This window comes from Bombina bombina, chromosome 2 (genome assembly GCF_027579735.1).
Source record: "Bombina bombina isolate aBomBom1 chromosome 2, aBomBom1.pri, whole genome shotgun sequence".
Taxonomy (NCBI): Eukaryota; Metazoa; Chordata; class Amphibia; order Anura; family Bombinatoridae; genus Bombina; species Bombina bombina.
Window position 1 is genome coordinate 670,397,735 of NC_069500.1, and position 20,476 is coordinate 670,418,210.

At 35.5% G+C, this 20,476-nt stretch overlaps 1 protein-coding gene across 1 annotated transcript in view; it reads left to right on the forward strand.

Moving 5' to 3' along the window:
- Positions 1-20,476, forward strand: part of CCDC171 (coiled-coil domain containing 171) — an 849,190-nt gene that overhangs the window by 917 nt on the left and 827,797 nt on the right. Inside the window, 4 exon segments of the mRNA XM_053700001.1 lie at positions 2,134-2,293; positions 8,928-9,051; positions 10,394-10,568; positions 18,941-19,131. Of these exon segments, the coding sequence (XP_053555976.1) occupies positions 2,238-2,293; positions 8,928-9,051; positions 10,394-10,568; positions 18,941-19,131 (546 nt within the window). The 5' untranslated portion in view covers positions 2,134-2,237.

The window sequence follows — 20,476 nt, forward strand, 5'->3', positions numbered from 1 at the left end:
AATATAATGCTTTAATTAAATATATTTTTTACACTCATGTGTCTAACATTTGTGCATATGGTGTCTATATTTATAATATCGCTACCTTTTGCCTTCATGCTTGCTTTTATATATACTGCCTATATTTAGAGTATTGCTATATTGAATATATGTATCCTATGTCTAGCTATATTGTATTCCTTTACACTTCAAACTACTGTGCTTGCTGCCTCCATGCTTGTCATTAATATAGTCTTTCTGATTTTTGTTTTCTGTATAACTGTATCTGTTTACCTATTTGTATACATATTTGAGCTACATTTTGCATTTCTCTGTGCTTTGGTTCATATTGTTACTTTTGGCAAGCTGCAGCATCTAGGTAGTATACCAAGCCTCGGTGAGTGTATCAAGGGTATTAAAATTATGTTATTTTTGTATTTTTATAGCTATATGTTAAAACAAATATTAATCATATGAACCAGAATTTAAGTTTCAATTAATGCTGGTGCTTTTCAGTAAATGTGGCTGATGAAAATAAAATAATCACATTCATTCAGTTTACTCCCACCACAGTAAAACCTAACTATGGTGCTTGTATTAACCTTGTAGAGAACCCACTTTTAGCATCCACCACACAAAGGGACAGTCTACACCAAAGCTCGACAAATCTATTTAAAAATTAGGAGCCAGCAAGAATATTTTAGAAGCCAGACATTCTTTTAGGAGCCAAACAGTGGTAGTTTTATATAAAAATATGGAGAACAACCCAAAAGGTTAGCAGCAGGGGTAAATTTCTAGGAGCCAGTGACTCCTTGGCTCCTGGGTTTATCAGGCCCTGGTCTACACCAATTTTTATTATTGTTTAAAAAGATAGATAATCTCTTTATTGCCAATTCCCCAGTTTTGCATTACCAACACTGTTATATTAATATACTTTTTACCTCTCTGATTACCTTGTACCTAAGCTTCTGAATACTGCCCCCTTATCTGTTCTTTTGACAGACTTTCACTTTAGCCAATCAGTGCTGACTCATAAATAACTCAATGGGAGTGAGCACACTATCTATATGCACACAGGAACTAGCACTGTCTAACTGTAAAAAAAAACTGTCAAAATGCACTTAGAGAAAAGAGGCGGCCTTCAAGGGCTTAGAAATGATCATGTGATCCTACCTAGGTTTAGCATTCAACAAAGAATACTAAGAGCACAAAGCAAATTTGATGAAAAAAGTAAATTGGAAAGTTGTTTAAAATTGTGTGCCCTATCTGAATCATGAAAGTTTAATTTTGATTTGACTGTCCCTTCAAAGTCCAATCAGAACTGTGGCTCTGTAACTGGGGACTAAATAAGCCAGACTTGTTGCTGATGGCCATGACTCTGAAGAAAGAATACTCATTAGCTCTATTTAAGGTGCATAGAGAAAGGGGGGTTCATAGTGTGGAAGCTGGGGGTACATATTGGGGTTTTATATAGGGGTGAGTGTTAGGAGGGAATTGTTTTTTTGTCAGTGGTTGTGTTAAGAATTAAAGTTGCAAAAGATGTGTATAGGTATAATAGAGATCTAGGTTAGTTCAGCTGCTAGTTAGCTCAGCTCCGGTTAAAGGGACATGTAAGACAAATTTAACTTTCATAATTCAGATAAAGCATGCAATTAAATAAAATAGTTTACTTTCATTACCAAATTTACCTATTTATCTTGGTACACATTTCTGAAACTTAGCCTTAACCTCTCCATTAGAGCATAATACGGTGTGCTTAGGAACATCAGGTTTCTTGTGCACTATATATCCGTGCCTTATACCCTACCGCTTCCGCACTATTGTTACCTATTTTGTGTAACTTCAGTATAATGTTCATTATTTCTTTTTGATCTTTTCTTCATCTTTTGTATGCTTGTATTTTATGTATGTCTTGCATTTATATCGTGCACTTCTGTGCACTTTCTCTGATTTTTTTTTTTTAAAATATTTGAAAAAAAATGTGTATTTATAAAAGTAAATTTTGTTTTCAAGAGGTGTAATAAAAAATAAAATATAATGTTTGGATTTTGGCACGCTAGTCTGTGTGTTAATGTAAGTTAGAGACTCTATAATCACTCTAGTTATATCATTTTGCTATAATCTCACACAGTATCTTTGTTCCTATGTTTACAGGCAATCATAAATCCACATAATATGTCAAAGTAGTGCTTGTAGTCTGGATGAAAACAATCAATTTAGAATAACAGACATCCTGTTTAGAAAGAACAGCTCTAACCATGGACACAATGACGTTGATCTCTCAGAGGCCCCCAAGTAGTAATGAAGTTAAAAGGTAAGATTATGATTAATAGTCATTTTAATTGTTGAGCCTCCCTTCTGGTGAAGCTTCATGATTCTCCCTGAGATAAGAGAATTTGTTTGCAGTTACAGTCATAATTTCCTGAATTCTGCACAGCTTTGCTCCTATTGCTGCAGTAACAAAATTACATCACTTCTTTTGTCTTTAACATTTTGTTCTGTTATTAGAAGCAGAATGGCCAACATTGGGGGGAAAAAAAGCAACTTGTACTAGTTTGCAGATGATGTACACACTGTAGCAGCCATCTTCAAGCTGAAATTGCTGCAACATGGAACTAAAACTATTACAGTTGCAGCATAATTAGATCACTCTGCTTTTAAATCAAGCATATATGATATGGTCAAAAATTAAATCTCCAAACGTTGAGACATAGGGGCCTAGTTATCAAGCCGTCAACCTCAAATACGCTGCGTATTCCGCAGCGTATTTGTGGCGAGGCTGATACGCCTTCGTTATCAAAGGCTCGAGACCGGCAAAAGTAGAATTTTGTGACTTAAGCTTCGATCCGCCGGACTCAGTCCGACACAGATCGATTCTTACGTCACTCCAGATGTTCCGCACACAAGTGCGGCACATTCTCACTACTTTTGCTAGCTATCAAAAAACTAGCAGGTACGCTCGGCACTTTTACGGCCCAGCGTACCTGGTTTTCAAAGCGCCAGCCTGGAGGCGGCGGATCCCATAGGAATCAATGGGAGTCTGACCATAGCGAAAGTACAAGTTCGCTGCTGACAGACATCCCATTGATTTCTATGGGAGCTGTCTACACCTAACACCCTAACATGTACCCCGAGTCTAAACACCACTAATCTGACCCCCCCTACACCGCCGCAACTAAATAAAGTTATTACCCCCTAAACCGCCGCTCCCGGAGCCCACCGCAAGCTACTCTATACATATTAACCCCTAAACCGCCGCTCCCGGAGCCCACCGCAACTATAATAAATGTATTAACCCCTAAACCGCCGCTCCCTGAACCCGCCGCAACCTATATTAAATGTATTAACCCCTATCCTGCCCCCCCTACACCGTCGCCACCTATAATACATTTATTAACCCCTAATCTGCCCCCCCTACACCGTCGCAACCTATAATAAATTTATTAACCCCTATCCTGCCCCCCACTACGCCGCCGCCACTGTAATAAAATTATTAACCCCTAAACCTAAGTCTAACCCTAACCATAACGCCCCCCTAACTTAAATATTAATTAAATAAATCTAAATAAATTAACTCTTATTAACTAAATGAATCCTATTTAAAACTAAATACTTACCTTTAAAATAAACCCTAATATAGCTACAATATAAATAATAATTATATTCTAGCTATCTTAGGATTTATTTTTATTTTACAGGTACCTTTCAATTTATTTTAACCATGTACAATAGCTATTAAATAGTTATTAACTATTTAATAGCTTACCTAGCTAAAATAAAGAGAAATGTACCTGTGAAATAAATCCTAACCTAAGTTACAATTACACCTAACACTACACTATACTTTAATAAATTATTCCTATTTAAAAATAAATACTTACCTGTAAAATAAACCCTAAGATAGCTACAATGTAATTAATAATTATATTATAGCTATCTTAGGATTTATATTTATTTTACAGGTAACTTTGTATTTATTTTAGCTAGTTAGAATAGTTATTAAATAGTTATTAACTATTTAATAACTACCTAGCTAAAAGAAATACAAAATTACCTGTAAAATAAATCCTAACTTAAGTTACAATTAAACCTAATACTACACTATCATTAAATTAACTAAATAAACTACCTACAAAGAACTACAATGAAATACAATTACATAAACTAACTAAAGTACAAAAAATAAAAAAAGCTAAGTTACAAAAAATAAAAAATTAAGTTACAAACATGTTAAAAATATTACAACAATTTTAAGCTACTTACACCTAATCTAAGCCCCCTAATAAAATAACAAACCCCCCCAAAATAAAAAAAATCCCTACCCTATTCTAAATTACATAAATTTCAAAGCTCTTTTACCTTACCAGCCCTTAAAAGGGCCATTTGTGGGGGCATGCCCCAAAAAGTTCAGCTCTTTTGCCTGTAAAATAAAAATACAACCCCCCCCCAACAGTAAAACCCACCACCCACATACCCCTAATCTAACCCAAACCCCCCTTACAAAAACCTAACACTAATCCCCTGAAGATCATCCTACCTTGAGTCGTCTTCACTCAGCCGAGCCACCGATGGAACTGAAGAGGACATCCGGAGCGGAAGAAGTTAATCCTCCAAGCGGCGCTGAAGAAATCTTCCATCCGATGAAGTCATCATCCAGGCGGCGCTGAAGAAGTCTTCGATCCGGCCGATGTCATCTTCAAAGAGGCGCTGAAGAGGTCTTCTATCCGGGCGAAGTCATCTTCCAAGCCGGGTCTTGAATCTTCCTTCCGCCGACGCGGAACCACCTTCTTCACCGACGGACTACGACGAATGACGGCTCCTTTAAGGGACGTCATCCAAGATGGCGTCCCCTCAATTCCGATTGGCTGATAGGATTCTATCAGCCAATCGGAATTAAGGTAGGAAAATCTGATTGGCTGATGGAATCAGCCAATCAGATTCAAGTTCAATCCGATTGGCTGATCCAATCAGCCAATCAGATTGAGCTCGCATTCTATTGGCTGATCGGAACAGCCAATAGAATGCGAGCTCAATCTGATTGGCTGATTCCATCAGCCAATCAGATTTTCCTACCTTAATTCCGATTGGCTGATAGAATCCTATCAGCCAATCGGAATTGAGGGGACGCCATCTTGGATGACGTCCCTTAAAGGAGCCGTCATTCGTCGTAGTCCGTCGGTGAAGAAGGTGGTTCCGCGTCGGCGGAAGGAAGATTCAAGACCCGGCTTGGAAGATGACTTCGCCCGGATAGAAGACCTCTTCAGCGCCTCTTTGAAGATGACATCGGCCGGATCGAAGACTTCTTCAGCGCCGCCTGGATGATGACTTCATCGGATGGAAGATTTCTTCAGCGCCGCTTGGAGGATTAACTTCTTCCGCTCCGGATGTCCTCTTCAGTTCCATCGGTGGCTCGGCTGAGTGAAGACGACTCAAGGTAGGATGATCTTCAGGGGATTAGTGTTAGGTTTTTGTAAGGGGGGTTTGGGTTAGATTAGGGGTATGTGGGTGGTGGGTTTTAATGTTGGGGGGGGTTGTATTTTTATTTTACAGGCAAAAGAGCTGAACTTTTTGGGGCATGCCCCCACAAATGGCCCTTTTAAGGGCTGGTAAGGTAAAAGAGCTTTGAAATTTATGTAATTTAGAATAGGGTAGGGATTTTTTTTATTTTGGGGGGGTTTGTTATTTTATTAGGGGGCTTAGATTAGGTGTAAGTAGCTTAAAATTGTTGTAATATTTTTAACATGTTTGTAACTTAATTTTTTATTTTTTGTAACTTAGCTTTTTTTATTTTTTGTACTTTAGTTAGTTTATGTAATTGTATTTCATTGTAGTTCTTTGTAGGTAGTTTATTTAGTTAATTTAATGATAGTGTAGTATTAGGTTTAATTGTAACTTAAGTTAGGATTTATTTTACAGGTAATTTTATATTTCTTTTAGCTAGGTAGTTATTAAATAGTTAATAACTATTTAATAACTATTCTAACTAGCTAAAATAAATACAAAGTTACCTGTAAAATAAATATAAATCCTAAGATAGCTAGAATATAATTATTAATTATATTGTAGCTATCTTAGGGTTTATTTTACAGGTAAGTATTTAGTTTAAATAGGAATAATTTATTAAAGTATAGTGTAGTGTTAGGTGTAATTGTAACTTAGGTTAGGATTTATTTCACAGGTACATTTCTCTTTATTTTAGCTAGGTAAGCTATTAAATAGTTAATAACTATTTAATAGTTATTGTACATGGTTAAAATAAATTGAAAGGTACCTGTAAAATAAAAATAAATCCTAAGATAGCTAGAATATAATTATTATTTATATTGTAGCTATATTAGGGTTTATTTTATAAGTAAGTATTTAGTTTTAAATAGGATTCATTTAGTTAATAAGAGTTAATTTATTTAGATTTATTTAATTAATATTTAAGTTAGGGGGGCGTTATGGTTAGGGTTAGACTTGGGTTTAGGGGTTAATCATTTTATTACAGTGGCGGCGGCGGCGTAGTGGGGGGCAGGATAGGGGTTAATACATTTATTATAGGTTGCGGCGGGTTCATGGAGCGGCGGTTTAGGGGTTAAACTATTTATTTAGTTGCGGAGAGGTGCGGGATCAGCAGGATAGGGGTTAATAATTTTATAATAGAGGGCGACGGTATAGGGGGGGCAGGATAGGGGTTACTAGGTATAATGTAGGTGGCAGCGGTGTCCGGGAGCGGCGGTTTAGGGGTTAATACATTTATCAGAGTTGCGGCAGGGTCTAGGAGCGGCGGTTTAGGGGTTAGTAACTTTATTGAGTTGCGGGGGGCTCCGGGGGCGCCGGTATAGGGGGTAGAACAGTGCAGTTTAGTGTGAGTGCTTAGTGACAGGCTAGCAATAAAGCTGGGAAAAAGCCGAAGGGCAGCGAGATCGGATGAGTGATAACTGTCACAGTCCGCTGCTCATCGCCCCGCGGCTTTTTGACAGCTTTATTTGATAACTTAGGCGTATTTTTTCAGGTCCGCGGCGGCGAAGGTAGGCGAGCTTAGGCGGACGTATTGGGCCGGCGAAGCCAGAAAAGTAGACGGATTGATAACTAGCCCCCATAGAATCACGTGCTGAATCTAAAATGGGCCGGCTCCTAAGCTTTACATTCCTGCTTTTTTTTTAAATAAAGATAGCAAGAGAACAAAAAAAAAATGATAATAGGAGTTAATTAGAAAGTTGCTTAAAATTGCATGCTCTATCTGAATCATGAAAGGGAAAATTTGGGTTTAGAATCCCTTTAAGGTAGAGCTATTTAACACAGCCACTTGGATAACTTATTTTGCACTGCAGACAATACTACATGGAATTAATTTAGAAGAGTACCTGTCTTGATTGCAGCATTTCTTATTATATTTTTATTAAGCAAAATGTAATTGTTCTAGTGTTGCTATAATTCCAGTAGTTTTACTTTTACTCCTGACTTTACTATCCCTTTTAAAACGAGTATTGCATGGAAATAAAGTCAAAATGACACTTAAATTGGATAGAGAATTAACTTTTAAACGACTTTCAAATGTACTTATTTTTTATCAATTAAGCTTAGTTCTCTTGGTATCCTTCGTTAAAAGGGACAGTAAAGTCAAAATGAACGTTTCATGAGTCAGACAGAACATCCAATTTTAAACTACTTTACTTCTATTATATAATTTGCTTTGTTCTTTTGTTATCATTTGTTGAAAAGCATACCTAGGTAGGCTCAGGAGAAGCAAAGCACTACTGGGAGATAGCTTCTGATGGCTGCACATATCTATCTCTTGCCATTGGGTCACTACTACTACAGGGAGCTAGCTGAAACATTAGGTGAGCCAATGATAAAAGGCATACATGAGCAGCCACCAATCAGCAGCTAACTCCTAGTAGTGTATTTCTGCTCCTGAGCCAGAGTATACTTTTCTACAAAGTTTAATTTTGACTTTACTGTCCCTTTTTAAACTACTGATTAATAATACTTTGTTATTTTAATCTCATTTTCCTTTTGTATGGGAAAGCAGAATCGCTGATTGAGCATGTTTTATAGTAGCAGTGTGATGAATTAAATGCTTCTTTACTCACACATGTGAAATAGTATGATCTCCTTTTTCACTAACTGAACATTTGTCTGCTGATTCGTTCCTTCTTTTTACACAATGCCTCTGCTAGCTGTGGGTTTAGAAGGGACATAGTAGTGGAACATACAAGATAATTTTAGCACTACTGACCCTGCAAGTCATTGGTCCCCGCGTACTAACTGTCAGGTGGACAAGCTTCCCAACTTGGAGTCCTATGTGTTTAATTTCTCAATGGGGTTAAACACATAATTAAAGTACCACTCAGGAGCTGTGGGGAACTTCTGTGAACACGCAGTACTGCCGCTTTAGTAGTGATAAAATGACACGCTCTAGCAAATTTGTCATTTTTGCGTTACAATGTCCGTTAAACTATTGTTTAAAACTTTCAAGTCACTGAAAATGCTGTTTTCACTTAAAGGGACACTGAACCCAATTTTTTTCTTTCGTGATTCAGATAGAGCATGCAATTATAAGCAACTTTCTAATTTACTCCTATTATCAATTTATCTTTGTTCTCTTGCTATCTTTATTTGAAAAAGAAGGCATCTAAGCTTTTTTTTTTTTTGTTCAATACTCTAGACAGCACTTTTATTGGTGGATGAATTTATCCACCAATCAGCAAGGAAAACCCAGGTTGTTCACCAAAAATGGGCCGGCATCTAAACATACATTCTTGCATTTCAAATAAAGATACCAAGAGAATAAAGAAAATTTGATAATAGGAGTAAATTAGAGCATGACATTTTAAGCAACTTTCTATCTGAATCACAAAAGAAAAAATTTGGGTTCAGTGTCCTTTTAAAGTTTATACAGTGAAGCTGCCTATATAAAAATACTTATCATTAAACTATTCCCCCTTTATAATGTCTGGTAGATCACAAAGTAGAGCACTGGAAAGGGAACATCAGGCCAATCTAAGTACCATTTCTGAGCTCCGGTTTGAGCTTAACAGGATGAAAAACGAGGCACTGGAATTGGCGGCCAAACATAATGAAGAGGTAAGCTTATATTTTTTTAAATAATAAGGATATATATTTATGAAACCACGTAATGTCATCGGAAAACCTTACTTTACACCAAGTCTTGTATATGATTGTACACTTTGTGTAATATTTTGTTACCAATGTTTATGTGTGGGTTGGCCTATAACTGCGGCATAGTTGTGGGTCATTCCAGGTTTAAGGATTGTAACAATTGTTACCTCAAGATATTTCTCTAAAAATACGCCTGTGGTCACTATATCATTAAAGACTCTACAAAGGAACAAACTGAATGAGTCTATAAATACTTTATAGAAATGACCAGTAAAGCTGCCTGGGCCTGGAGACTTCCATAGCTTTAACGGTCAAAAAACAACACACTAGATCTCCTCCTTGGTTATTGCCAACTCGAAAAAGTCAATTTGATCAGGGTCTAGCACACAGAGCTTTAGTGTGGTTAAAAACTCTCAGATTCCCTCCAATGGAGCTCTTTGTGGGTGTTGCGTCAGTCCTAAATTAGAGTAAATTGTAAAAATGGGAAGCTTTGTGTTGTGCTGCTCAGTTCCTCAATTTGGTAGCTAATAGAGTATTTTCTTTAGTACATTCAGTGAAGAAAAAAACGCAGACCTTGTTGCAATTAAGTCTGATATTTATTGTATACAGAGAATATAAATATCATCCAATTTGCTGTTTCCTGTGCCACCAGGCACACTTCCTCAGAGTATTTGCTTTATTACTCTTGTAATAAAATATCTGTTTGAATTTTTCAAGAGTTCTCTGGACTTTAGGTAGCTCAAGTTCTCTAAGCTTGGGCTTAATATTTACCAACTGCAACTATGGGTAGGGGAAGGATTAGATTTTTGTTGGAGTATCAAAGTCCTAAATTGACCTGTGAGTTTGGCTAGAGGTTTTTTTTTTTTTTTTTTTACCTTGTCTCTTCCCTAAAGTAAAAGCCTTTTTAATAAAATGACCTCTCTAAAATCCTTTAAGAGAAGCCCAAATGGTTTGTACTGATGTCTAATCATTATCATTAAAGAGTAGGAATTTTGCTATTACTTCCCTAATCTCATTTGACATTGGTGGGAGATCTAGCAACCAATCATCTAATCTCCAATGAAACTCAGAGATATGTGGGGAAGAGGGAGCAAAAGTTGCATCCTTCTTAACTCTAATATCATGATCAGTAATTGAAAATAAATTGTTAAAATTATTCTCCCTTTCAGAAAATGTGATCCTGGAATATTACCTTTTTTAAAATGCACAATTCTATTCAGTACCATTCAGTCCAAGGGCCTCTAGAAGTAATGTTTTCATACATTTTATAGGATTTGTAACTTTTTTTTTTCTATTATTTTCACAGCTGTCCTCTTATGAAAGTCAGTTTGCTAAGCTCCGTTCTGAGATAGAGAAAGGGGAAGCAATGCGTCAAAGCCTAGAGTACGAATTGGCTGTAGCAAGAAAGCAATGTAGTATGGAAAAAATGTCCCTGGAAGAAGAGAAAATCAATTCTTTACGGCTGCAGGAACAATTTAAAGGTAGCATACATCACGTAATACATTAAGTTACTAGTTATATAGTAATACTTGACTGTAATTTGTTGCGTTTGCTGAACTGAAATCATAGGTGAATAGTTTTGATAAAGATTTCAGTAATGTAATCATGTGGATTTAAATTATATCCAAAAATCAAATACAATATAATTTGTTACTACAAAAGTTGTTGTGTGTATTTCATGGGTGACAAAGTTTTTTTGTTTTTTTTTTGTTTGTTTTTTAAGATTGTGTATTTAAATTTGTGATAGACTTCTTAAAATAATTATTTCACAGGCAATATGGTAGTATCGGCTAGCACTATGATGGTAGTGGAGGTACAGTACTGTATACTCTGTGACAGCGTGTTTTGGTTTTTGATTTCCAAGATCTTCCACCCTATTCTGCCTGTTGCTCTCATTACAAAGTAACAGTACATCTGCCCAAGACCAAAAATAGGCCTCCTCAAAATATAACCTTTTTATATTTCACCCCAAATAAATTGTGACTTCTACACAGACACTCTTTTTCACTTTTGTGGCGGAATAAGGTTAACCAGCCTTGCAACTGTCAACGGTTTGTGTTGTAGAAGGTTAACCAACCCTTCAGCTTTGACCATTCTGTCACAGCCAAGCCACTCCAGGCACGTTTGTGACTTAGTTCAGTGGGTGCAAGAGTTAACAAACACTCTCTAGTCCATCCTAGACCCAGAAAATGCACCAAACTCCCCTTTAATGCCACCCACACTAAACTGCTGCCACCACAAAAGATTAAGGGAAACCCAGACTAATAAATTAAAAAAACCAAAAACACAATTTGGCATAAATCAAACTAAAAACACAATACTGTTAATTTTTTTTTTTTTTCCTGTTTTGAAATGTCTGTCTCTCAAGCTCTGGCTGAAATGATAGGACATAATATAATTGTATTTATGTATGTACAGTAACCATTAATTGGTCATTAATCACATCACAGAATCATGGGGATTATTTTGATTCCAGATATGACATATCTGTCATATTTAATCAGCCAGTCACTTAAAAATACTTAAAGGGACATACAACCCATTTTTTTTCTATTATGATTCAGATAGAGCATAACATTTTTAAATTCACTTATATTGTCAAATTTGCTTCATTATCTTGGCATCCTTTGTTGAAGGAGCATTAATGCACTACTGGGAGCTAACTGAACAAATCAAGTAAGCCAATGACAAGTTATATATGCAGTCGCCAATCAACAGCTAGCTCCCAGTAATGCATTGCTGCCCCTGAGGTTAAATAGGTATTCTTTTTGACAAAGGATAAAAGAGAGCTAAGTTCTTAGAAGTACATTGGAATGGGGTTTACAATTGCATCTGAAGCATGAAAGTTTAATTTTGACTTCACTGTCACTTTAAAACATATCCTGAGATATTATATAGTGTTTCTGGTATGATGTTAAGGATGTTTAGTTAGTAGTACTTGTTGTCCATCAGCCACCTAATAGGTTAACTACAGGGGTCTGAGAGTCTTGAAATTAGCTCAGTCCTGCAAAGAAAGTAGATGGCCTCTGATAGATGTAAGTTAGACTAATTGTTTTGTCCGAATCTTTTGTAACAATTATTACTCTGCAGGTCTGTGAAGAGGAGGAGCAGGTTAGCGTTGCTCTCCAGGGTGATACAAGTAATACTTTTAAAGGGACAGTCTACTTTAGAATTTGTATTGTTTAGAAACATATATAATCCCTTTTATTACCCATCCCCCAGTTTTGCCCAAGAAAACATGGTTTAACAAATATACTTTTTACCTCAGTGATTACCTTGTATCTAATCCTCTTCTGATAGCCCCCTTATCACATGGATATGTATTTATTATCTATTGACTTGCATTTTAGCCAATTAGTGCAGTGTCCTGCACCACTCAAGCACAATCGTATCTATATGACACACATAATTTAGCAGTGTCCTGTTGTGAAAAGTTAATAAAAAAAATCATGTGATAAGTGTCTGTCTGTAGTGGCTTAGAAACAGGCAGACATTTAGAGGTTTAAATCTTATAAAATATTTTAAAGTGAATGTAAAGTTGAATGAATGAGTGCCCAATTTTTAAAAATACTATTAAAAAAATGGCACTTTAATTCATTAAACTTTTACATTGCAGTGTTTTTTAAAAATACTTCCTTCTTTAGCAAAACTAGACCGGCGATCCTCTGCCCGCTTCTAATGCTGTACTTAGCACCTCAATGACAAAACCGGCTTCCTCCAATCATGGCGTGGCCTCACGAGCTGGACGCTCTGGGGTGCATGCCATGATTGGAGGAAGCCAGTTTTGTCATTGCAGAGGTAAGTACAGAGGAGCTGAGGATTGCCGGTCTGGGTTTGCTAAAGAAAAAGGTTAAGTATTTAAAAAAACAAACAAAAAAAAAATTGCAATCTAAAGTTTAATTAATTAATTAAAGTGCCCCTGTTAATTTAATAGTATTTTTAGAAACCGGTCACTCATTCATTCAACTATACATTCACTTTAAAAGGCCATTAAACCCCCAAAAATTCCTTCATGATTCAGATAGAGAATACAATTTTAAGCAACATTCCAATTTACTGCGATTACCTAATTTGCTGCAATCTTTAGATTTCCTTTGTTAAATAAATATCAATGCACATTGGTGAGCCAATCACATGAGGCATCTATGTGCAGCCACCTATCAGAAGCTACTGAGCCTATCTATATATGCTTTTCAGGAAAGAATATCAAGAGAATGAAGCAAATTAGATAATAGAAGTAAATTAGAAAGTTGTTTAAAATGGTATTCTCTATCTGAATCATGAAAGAAAAAATGTGGGTTTAATGTCCCTTTAATATAAGAATGTTGGTTGTGCAAAGCTGGGGAATGTATAGTAAAGGCGTTTGACTATCTTTGTAAACAATAACAATTTTGGTGTTGACTGTACCTTTAACCTCCCCTTTTTAAATGTAATTTTAAAGAAAATTAATTAATTCCATCAGTATTTTTTTCATTTTCTTTCAATTTTGGTGGTGCATTCATTTGAATATTTGTTTAGTTAAAACGAATATCCGTTTTTCGTTACATTATATTTATTGCATACGTAACTAAACAAATGCTCATCTCTAAGAGTTAGTAAAGCTTGGTTTTAGAAATTCTACAGATTTTACTGGAAGAATGTATGTCCTCTTCAGTAATTCAAAGGAATTCCATTTTTAATAAAAAAACAACAAGTAAATAAAACGTACTATTTACCTCAGGATATTATCATGATACTCAATGTACAGAGCTCCTTCTTTGCTCACTGTACATACATTATTTTCATGTGAATTTATTTAAATGTATTTTAATAGAAATAAACAGCGTATTTTTGACTAATTTTTTTGCAGATTTTTTTTTCCTTTTTATCACTTAATTTTGAGTTTTTATAACCCTTATCTGGATTTTAAGACATGCGGCAGAGGGAAATTAAAGGGACACTAAACCCAAAATATTTCTTTCATGATTCAGGTAGATAATACAATTTTAAACAACATTTCAATTTACTTCTATTATCTAATTTTGCTTCATTCCTTAGATATCCTTTGCTGAAGAAATAGCAATGCACATGGGTTAGCCAATCAAACGAGGCATCTATGTTAAGCCACTAATCAGCAGCTACTAAGCCTATCTAGATATGCTTTTCAGCAAAGGATATCAAGAGAATGAAGCAAAATAGATAATAGAAGTAAATTAGAAAGTTGTTTAAAATTGCATGCTCTTTCTAAATCATGAAAGAAAAAAAATTGTGTTTCATGTCCCTTTAATTGGCTACTGCAACAAAATAAATTTGTTGTTAATTTGATTATTCCATCCTTTTAATTTAGTTTGTTGTAGGGTTATTTGGACTCAATTCTTCAAGACAGAATTTACTCACTACTACCTTTTTTGCCTAGTCTATCATTAATTCAGTTTTAAAATGATAAATAAATATGTGGTTGGGTTACAGTTTCTGGGCTGGGTCTGGAGTGTACCAGGTTCCATATTGTGAAACTGGGAAATAGAGGAAGAAGGGACAACAGGACAGAGCTCCTTAAAGGGACAGTAAACACCTTGTAAGTTACAAGACATTTCTGTCGTGCTGCTATAAAGTAATATATTAGTCAAGCGAGTCTTAATGTTTTTAAAACAAATTAACATCTTTTTTTTCCCTGCAATTATTTTTCAATAGCAAAACTCCACCCACCATTTGCCTTATTTGCAGGAGCCAATCTGGGCTTTAGTCAGACTACCAGACTAGCCACAGATTTAAAGGGACATTAAACACCTCAAGATATTAATATAAATTGTTTAATTACATTTAGTTAAAGGGACACTAAACCCAATTTTTTCCTTTCATGATTCAGATAGAGCATGCAATTTTAAGCAACTTTCTAATTTACTCCTATTATCAATTTTTCTTTGTTCTCTTGCTATCTTTATTTGAAAAGCAGGAATGTGATGCATAGGAGCCGGCCCATTTTTGGTTGAGAACCTGGGTTATGCTTGCTTATTGGTGGGTAAATGTAAGCCTCCAATAAGCAAGCGCTGTCCATGGTGCTGAACCTAAAATGGGCTGGCTGCTAAGATTTACATTCCTGCTTTTAAAATAAAGATAGCAAGAGAACAAAGAAAAATTGATAATAGAGCATGGAATTTTAAGCAACTTTCTAATTTACTCCTATCTGAATCATGAAATAAAAAATTTGGTGTCCATTTAAACAACTTTTCAATATACTTTCATTATTTATCCTTTTACTGTAATTTTAATTATGAATATTGTGAGCTTTCCAATTCATGTTAAACATGGAAGTGCAGACACAGCTATATTCCACACAGTCATTTGGTTGCCCAAGTATTCCTAATTGGCCTCCGCAGAAAAGGTAACCTAAGTTACAATATGGCGGTGCACATTAATTTATGGACATTATCTTTACCCTTATTTTCAATATTTAATATGATTTTTAAAAATACATGGATTATTTTCAGGCTAATCTTTGCTCTGAAAACATCATTCAAGCAATGATTTTGTGTTTAATGTCCCTTTTTAAAGTTAGTATAAAAGGCATTTATTTTCATTTGTTATCAGATAAAAGCAAACTAGTTACAGATAAATATAGCAGGGTTAGCCTTGAGAGGTCAGAAGGATGCATTTCAAGTTCTAAGTATTAGACATTGCTCAATTTTCAGAGCTAAATTACTTGAAAAGGGGACAAAATAAATAATGAAAATTATATTGCAGAGTAGTTTCATTACGCATAAAAAAACCATTTGATATAAAAATCCTAAGGTCTTTACTGTCCTTTTAATTGAGTGGGATGGTTGGGAAGTCTGTACAACGTATTCACAAACCTTAATTTCTTGTTTATTTCAATATCAGTTTAAAAATGAATTTAAAGAAACAGTCCCAAAAGAAGTACCAGAGAGAGTTAGTCTTAAATTAAAACATAACGTTTATTAACAAGTCATGTTAAAAAACAGACAAGTAGTCAAGTACAAAATTGAGATAAGGGCACCTCTGGCTGGCAAGCTTATGCGTTTCGGCATAAAGCCGTAATCATAGCATATCGAAGCCAGACGCAAGTGTACAATATATACATAAATTGCAGCAACGTTATTGGTTAAAAACATTTGAGTTTAAAAACATGCCCAGTGTGCTTTAACCCTATGTGTACAGGAGAGAACAAAAAAAAAAAAAATATATATATATATATATATATATATATATATATATATATATATATATATATATATATATATATATATATATATATATATATATATATATATATATAGTATATAAACTTGCATATATAAATAGTATGTAGTATTTATATCCTCACGCAAGATTACTAGAGCTATCTACAAGTGTGCACCACAGTATAGATATACCATTATAAGTGGATATGTTGTATTAGCCCCACATGTTTAGTACACATTAAGTTAAATTTAAATCAAAGGGGGGCAGACAGAAGTTAACCCCTCCTAATTAGAAAAGTGAACTCTATAATGTAACTAGATAGAGGTTCATATACATAACCTATGAATATATATGTACAAGCACAAAGTACATAGGAAAAAAACTCTACCAAAAGAGGAATGGATATATATATATATATATATATATATATATATATATATATATATATATATATATATATATATATATATATATATATATATATATATATATATATATATGCAGAGAAAATAACTAAATGGTCAATGCATATATCACTATGTAACGCAATGTTCAACATTAACCTGAAGCATAAGTGCAATAGTGGCCAGATGTACAATGCATCAACCACATGTATATTCCAATATATAGAGACATAGACGCCACATATTAAGCGCAACAAGGAGGCAAGAGGAAGACATTAACATTGATGATATTATTAGTAATCAGTTGGTATCAATGTTACTTAGTATCCTATCTTAATCGTCCTGATACATTATCAATTCACATCCTACAGATATTAGAGGAAGGTGGGTGAATATTAATGCACAGGAGAGGGACGCTGTGGAGAGTGAAACAGGAAAAATAAAGGGATACTTCACTCCCAATAATTAATGAGATCAAACTCAGAATTAAGTCCCTGTGGCACTCTAGTTTCTAACTTAAAAATCCACAGCATCTCCCTCTTGCGCAAGATAACATCCCTATCGCCCCCTGTCTTGGGACGAGGTATCATGTCTATAGGTTGCCAGGAAAAGCAAGACAAAACTTTATTATGTGACTGGGCAAAATGGTACACAAGAGGGGTAGTTTCCTTACCCACTCTGGTAGTTGACAGGTGCTCTCTAACCCTAGACCTTATGTCTCTTGTGGTAAGCCCTACATACTGCTTACTACATTTAGTGCAGGTAATGCAGTATATAACATATATTGAAGTACAATCGAGATAAAAATTCATCTCATACACCCTACCCGTTACAGTAGAGTAAAATTGGTCTGACATAATCAAGTAATCACAAGCTCCACATCTAGAGTGAGCCAGGCACTACCCTGAGAAATGGGTCTCTTAAGAACAGTAGGAGACAGGACATTAGCCAATGTTCGGTTTCTGCGGTATGAGCATCTTAACCCTTCCTGAACACAATTTATGAGTCTGTCATCGGCTACCAGCATCTTAAAATGATGTTTGACAATTTTACAGATCTCTTCATATTGAGAACTATACTCTGTCACAAATGTTACACCTTTGTGTGCATTTTTATTCTCCTGTTTGTTATCCATAAGAAGATCTGATCTGTTTAGCTTGCTAACTTCCCTATGTGTTTTAGCTACAGTCTTTCTAGGTTAACCTCTTTGGAAAAGACGTCGTTTGACATCTTCCATCTAGATTTTGCAATCTTTCACATCTGAACAATTATGTTTTGCTCTAATGAGCTGCCCCTTCGCGATTGCATAAGGCACATGCCTTGGATGGCGGATCTTAGCATGGAGCAAAGAATTGCCCGATATGGGCTTCCTATAAAGGTTTGTTTTTACTGTGCCATCTTGGCTACCACTCAACACCACATCTAAGAAGTAAGATATTACAGAAATCGAGCTGAGAACTTACGCAAAGCAGTGCTATTGTTGAGTTGGGACGTTCATAAAGATTATACATATTTTGGGTTCTCTCCCACCCCCTCTTGTTTTGTTTAAAGAAACAGAGCATGCAATTTTTAAACCATGTTTCAATGTACTTCTTTTGACAATTTACTTTGTTCCTTTTTGTATCATTTGTTGAAAAGCATACCTAGGTAGGCTCCTCAGCAACAATGCACTGCTTGGAGCTAGCTGGTGATTGGTGGCTACCCCAATATGCATCTTGTCATTGACTCACCAGCTCCCAGTAGTGCATTGCAGCTCCTGAGCCTACATAGGTTTATATCTGAATTATAAAAGTTTAACCCCAAAACTTTCTTTCAAGATTCAGACAGAAAATGGGATTTTTAAACAACTTTCTAGTTTCTCTATTATCTAAATGTCTTCATTCTCTTGGTATCCTTAGTTGAAAAACATATCTAGGTAGCCTCAGGAGCAGCAATGCATTGAGAGCTAGCTGCTGATTGGTGGCTGCACAAAAATGCTTCTCTTCATTGGTTTACCAAAAGTCTTTAGATATCTCCCAGTAGTGCATAGCTGCTCCTTCAATAAAGAATACAAAGAGAATGAAGCAAAATGGATAAAATAAGTAAATTGGAAAGTTTTTAAAAATCGCATGCTTTATTTGAATCGTGACAAAGAAAACTGTTTAGTTTCATCTCCCTTTTTAACTGCCTTTTTCATAAAGAAAAGTTGGTTGAAATAGTGCTTTAATATGTTTGATTGTTTTAGAGTTTGATATCACTGTTGGCATCATGTATTTTCTTTCTGTAAACAGCACAAATAGAAGATCTACATAAAAAGATGAACAGCGTGGAGTTTGTATTTCAGACGGCTCAGCATACGTGGGTAGAATCAAAAAAGACCTTTGAAAATGGCATACAAAGTCGTGATACTATCATACAGAACTTCAAGAGAGAGCAGCAGGTCACTGAGTTGGAAAAGAGCAAATTGAAATCTTGGCTTGAGGTACTGCCCGCTTGCTTTTTTTCTTTTTGTTTTTATTTCATTTTTCTTTCTTTTTTTCTTTTGAAGCTCTTTAAGTATGAATCATAATAAAAAGAATTACAAATCAAATAAAATTGTGTAATTCTAATAAATAAAAACAACTTTAGTTTACCGTATTTATCTGTTATTTCAAAATGAAGATACATACAAATTTAAATGTATCCTCCATTTTCTTTCTTGTGACAATTTCTTAGTCACTTCCTTTATTTATCTATATATATTTATATATTCATATTACTTTGTAAGGGTTAAAGTTGTTGATGCAAACACTTTGTCAGGGGTGTATTTTGGCCTTGGCATACAATGCATTTGCCTAGGGCAGCAGATTGGGAGGGGACAGCCCTGCTTTGTAACTAAACTTGTAAGAAGCTTACAGTTATTTTAGAAGTATTATACAGGTATGTAAGGGAGATTTTGCCCAAAGAGCTTACATTCTAGGGGGCATAAGACACTGCCCATGGAGCTTACAGTTTAGAGGTAGCTCTGAACCTTTCTTTTATTCAGCTAGCTATTGCCTTTAGTTCTGTTGGCTACCAACACTTAGTATTGTGTTTGGGGAAGTATTGTTTCAAGAAATCTGTGTTTGTTTGATTTTTGTATATTGCAGCGATAGGTGTATGTGTATAACTCTGTGTGTGTGTGCGTATGTGTATAACTCTGTGTGTGTGTGCGTATGTGTATAACTCTGTGTGTGTGCGTATGTGTATAACTCTGTGTGTGTGCGTATGTGTATAACTCTGTGTGTGTGTGTATGTGTATAACTCTGTGTGTGTGCGTATGTGTATAACTCTGTGTGTGTGCGTATGTGTATAACTCTGTGTGTGTGCGTATGTGTATAACTCTGTGTGCGTATGTGTATAACTCTGTGTGTGTGCGTATGTGTATAACTCTGTGTGTGTGCGTATGTGTATAACTCTGTGTGTGTGCGTATGTGTATAACTCTGTGTGTGTGTGCGTATGTGTATAACTCTGTGTGTGTGTGCGTATGTGTATAACTCTGTGTGTGTGTGCGTATGTGTATAACTCTGTGTGTGTGTGCGTATGTGTATAACTCTGTGTGTGTGTGCGTATGTGTATAACTCTGTGTGTGTGTGCGTATGTGTATAACTCTGTGTGTGTGTGCGTATGTGTATAACTCTGTGTGTGTGTGCGTATGTGTATAACTCTGTGTGTGTGTATGTGTATAACTCTGTGTGTGTGTGCGTATGTGTATAACTCTGTGTGTGCGTATGTGTATAACTCTGTGTGTGTGCGTATGTGTATAACTCTGTGTGTGTGTGCGTATGTGTATAACTCTGTGTGTGTG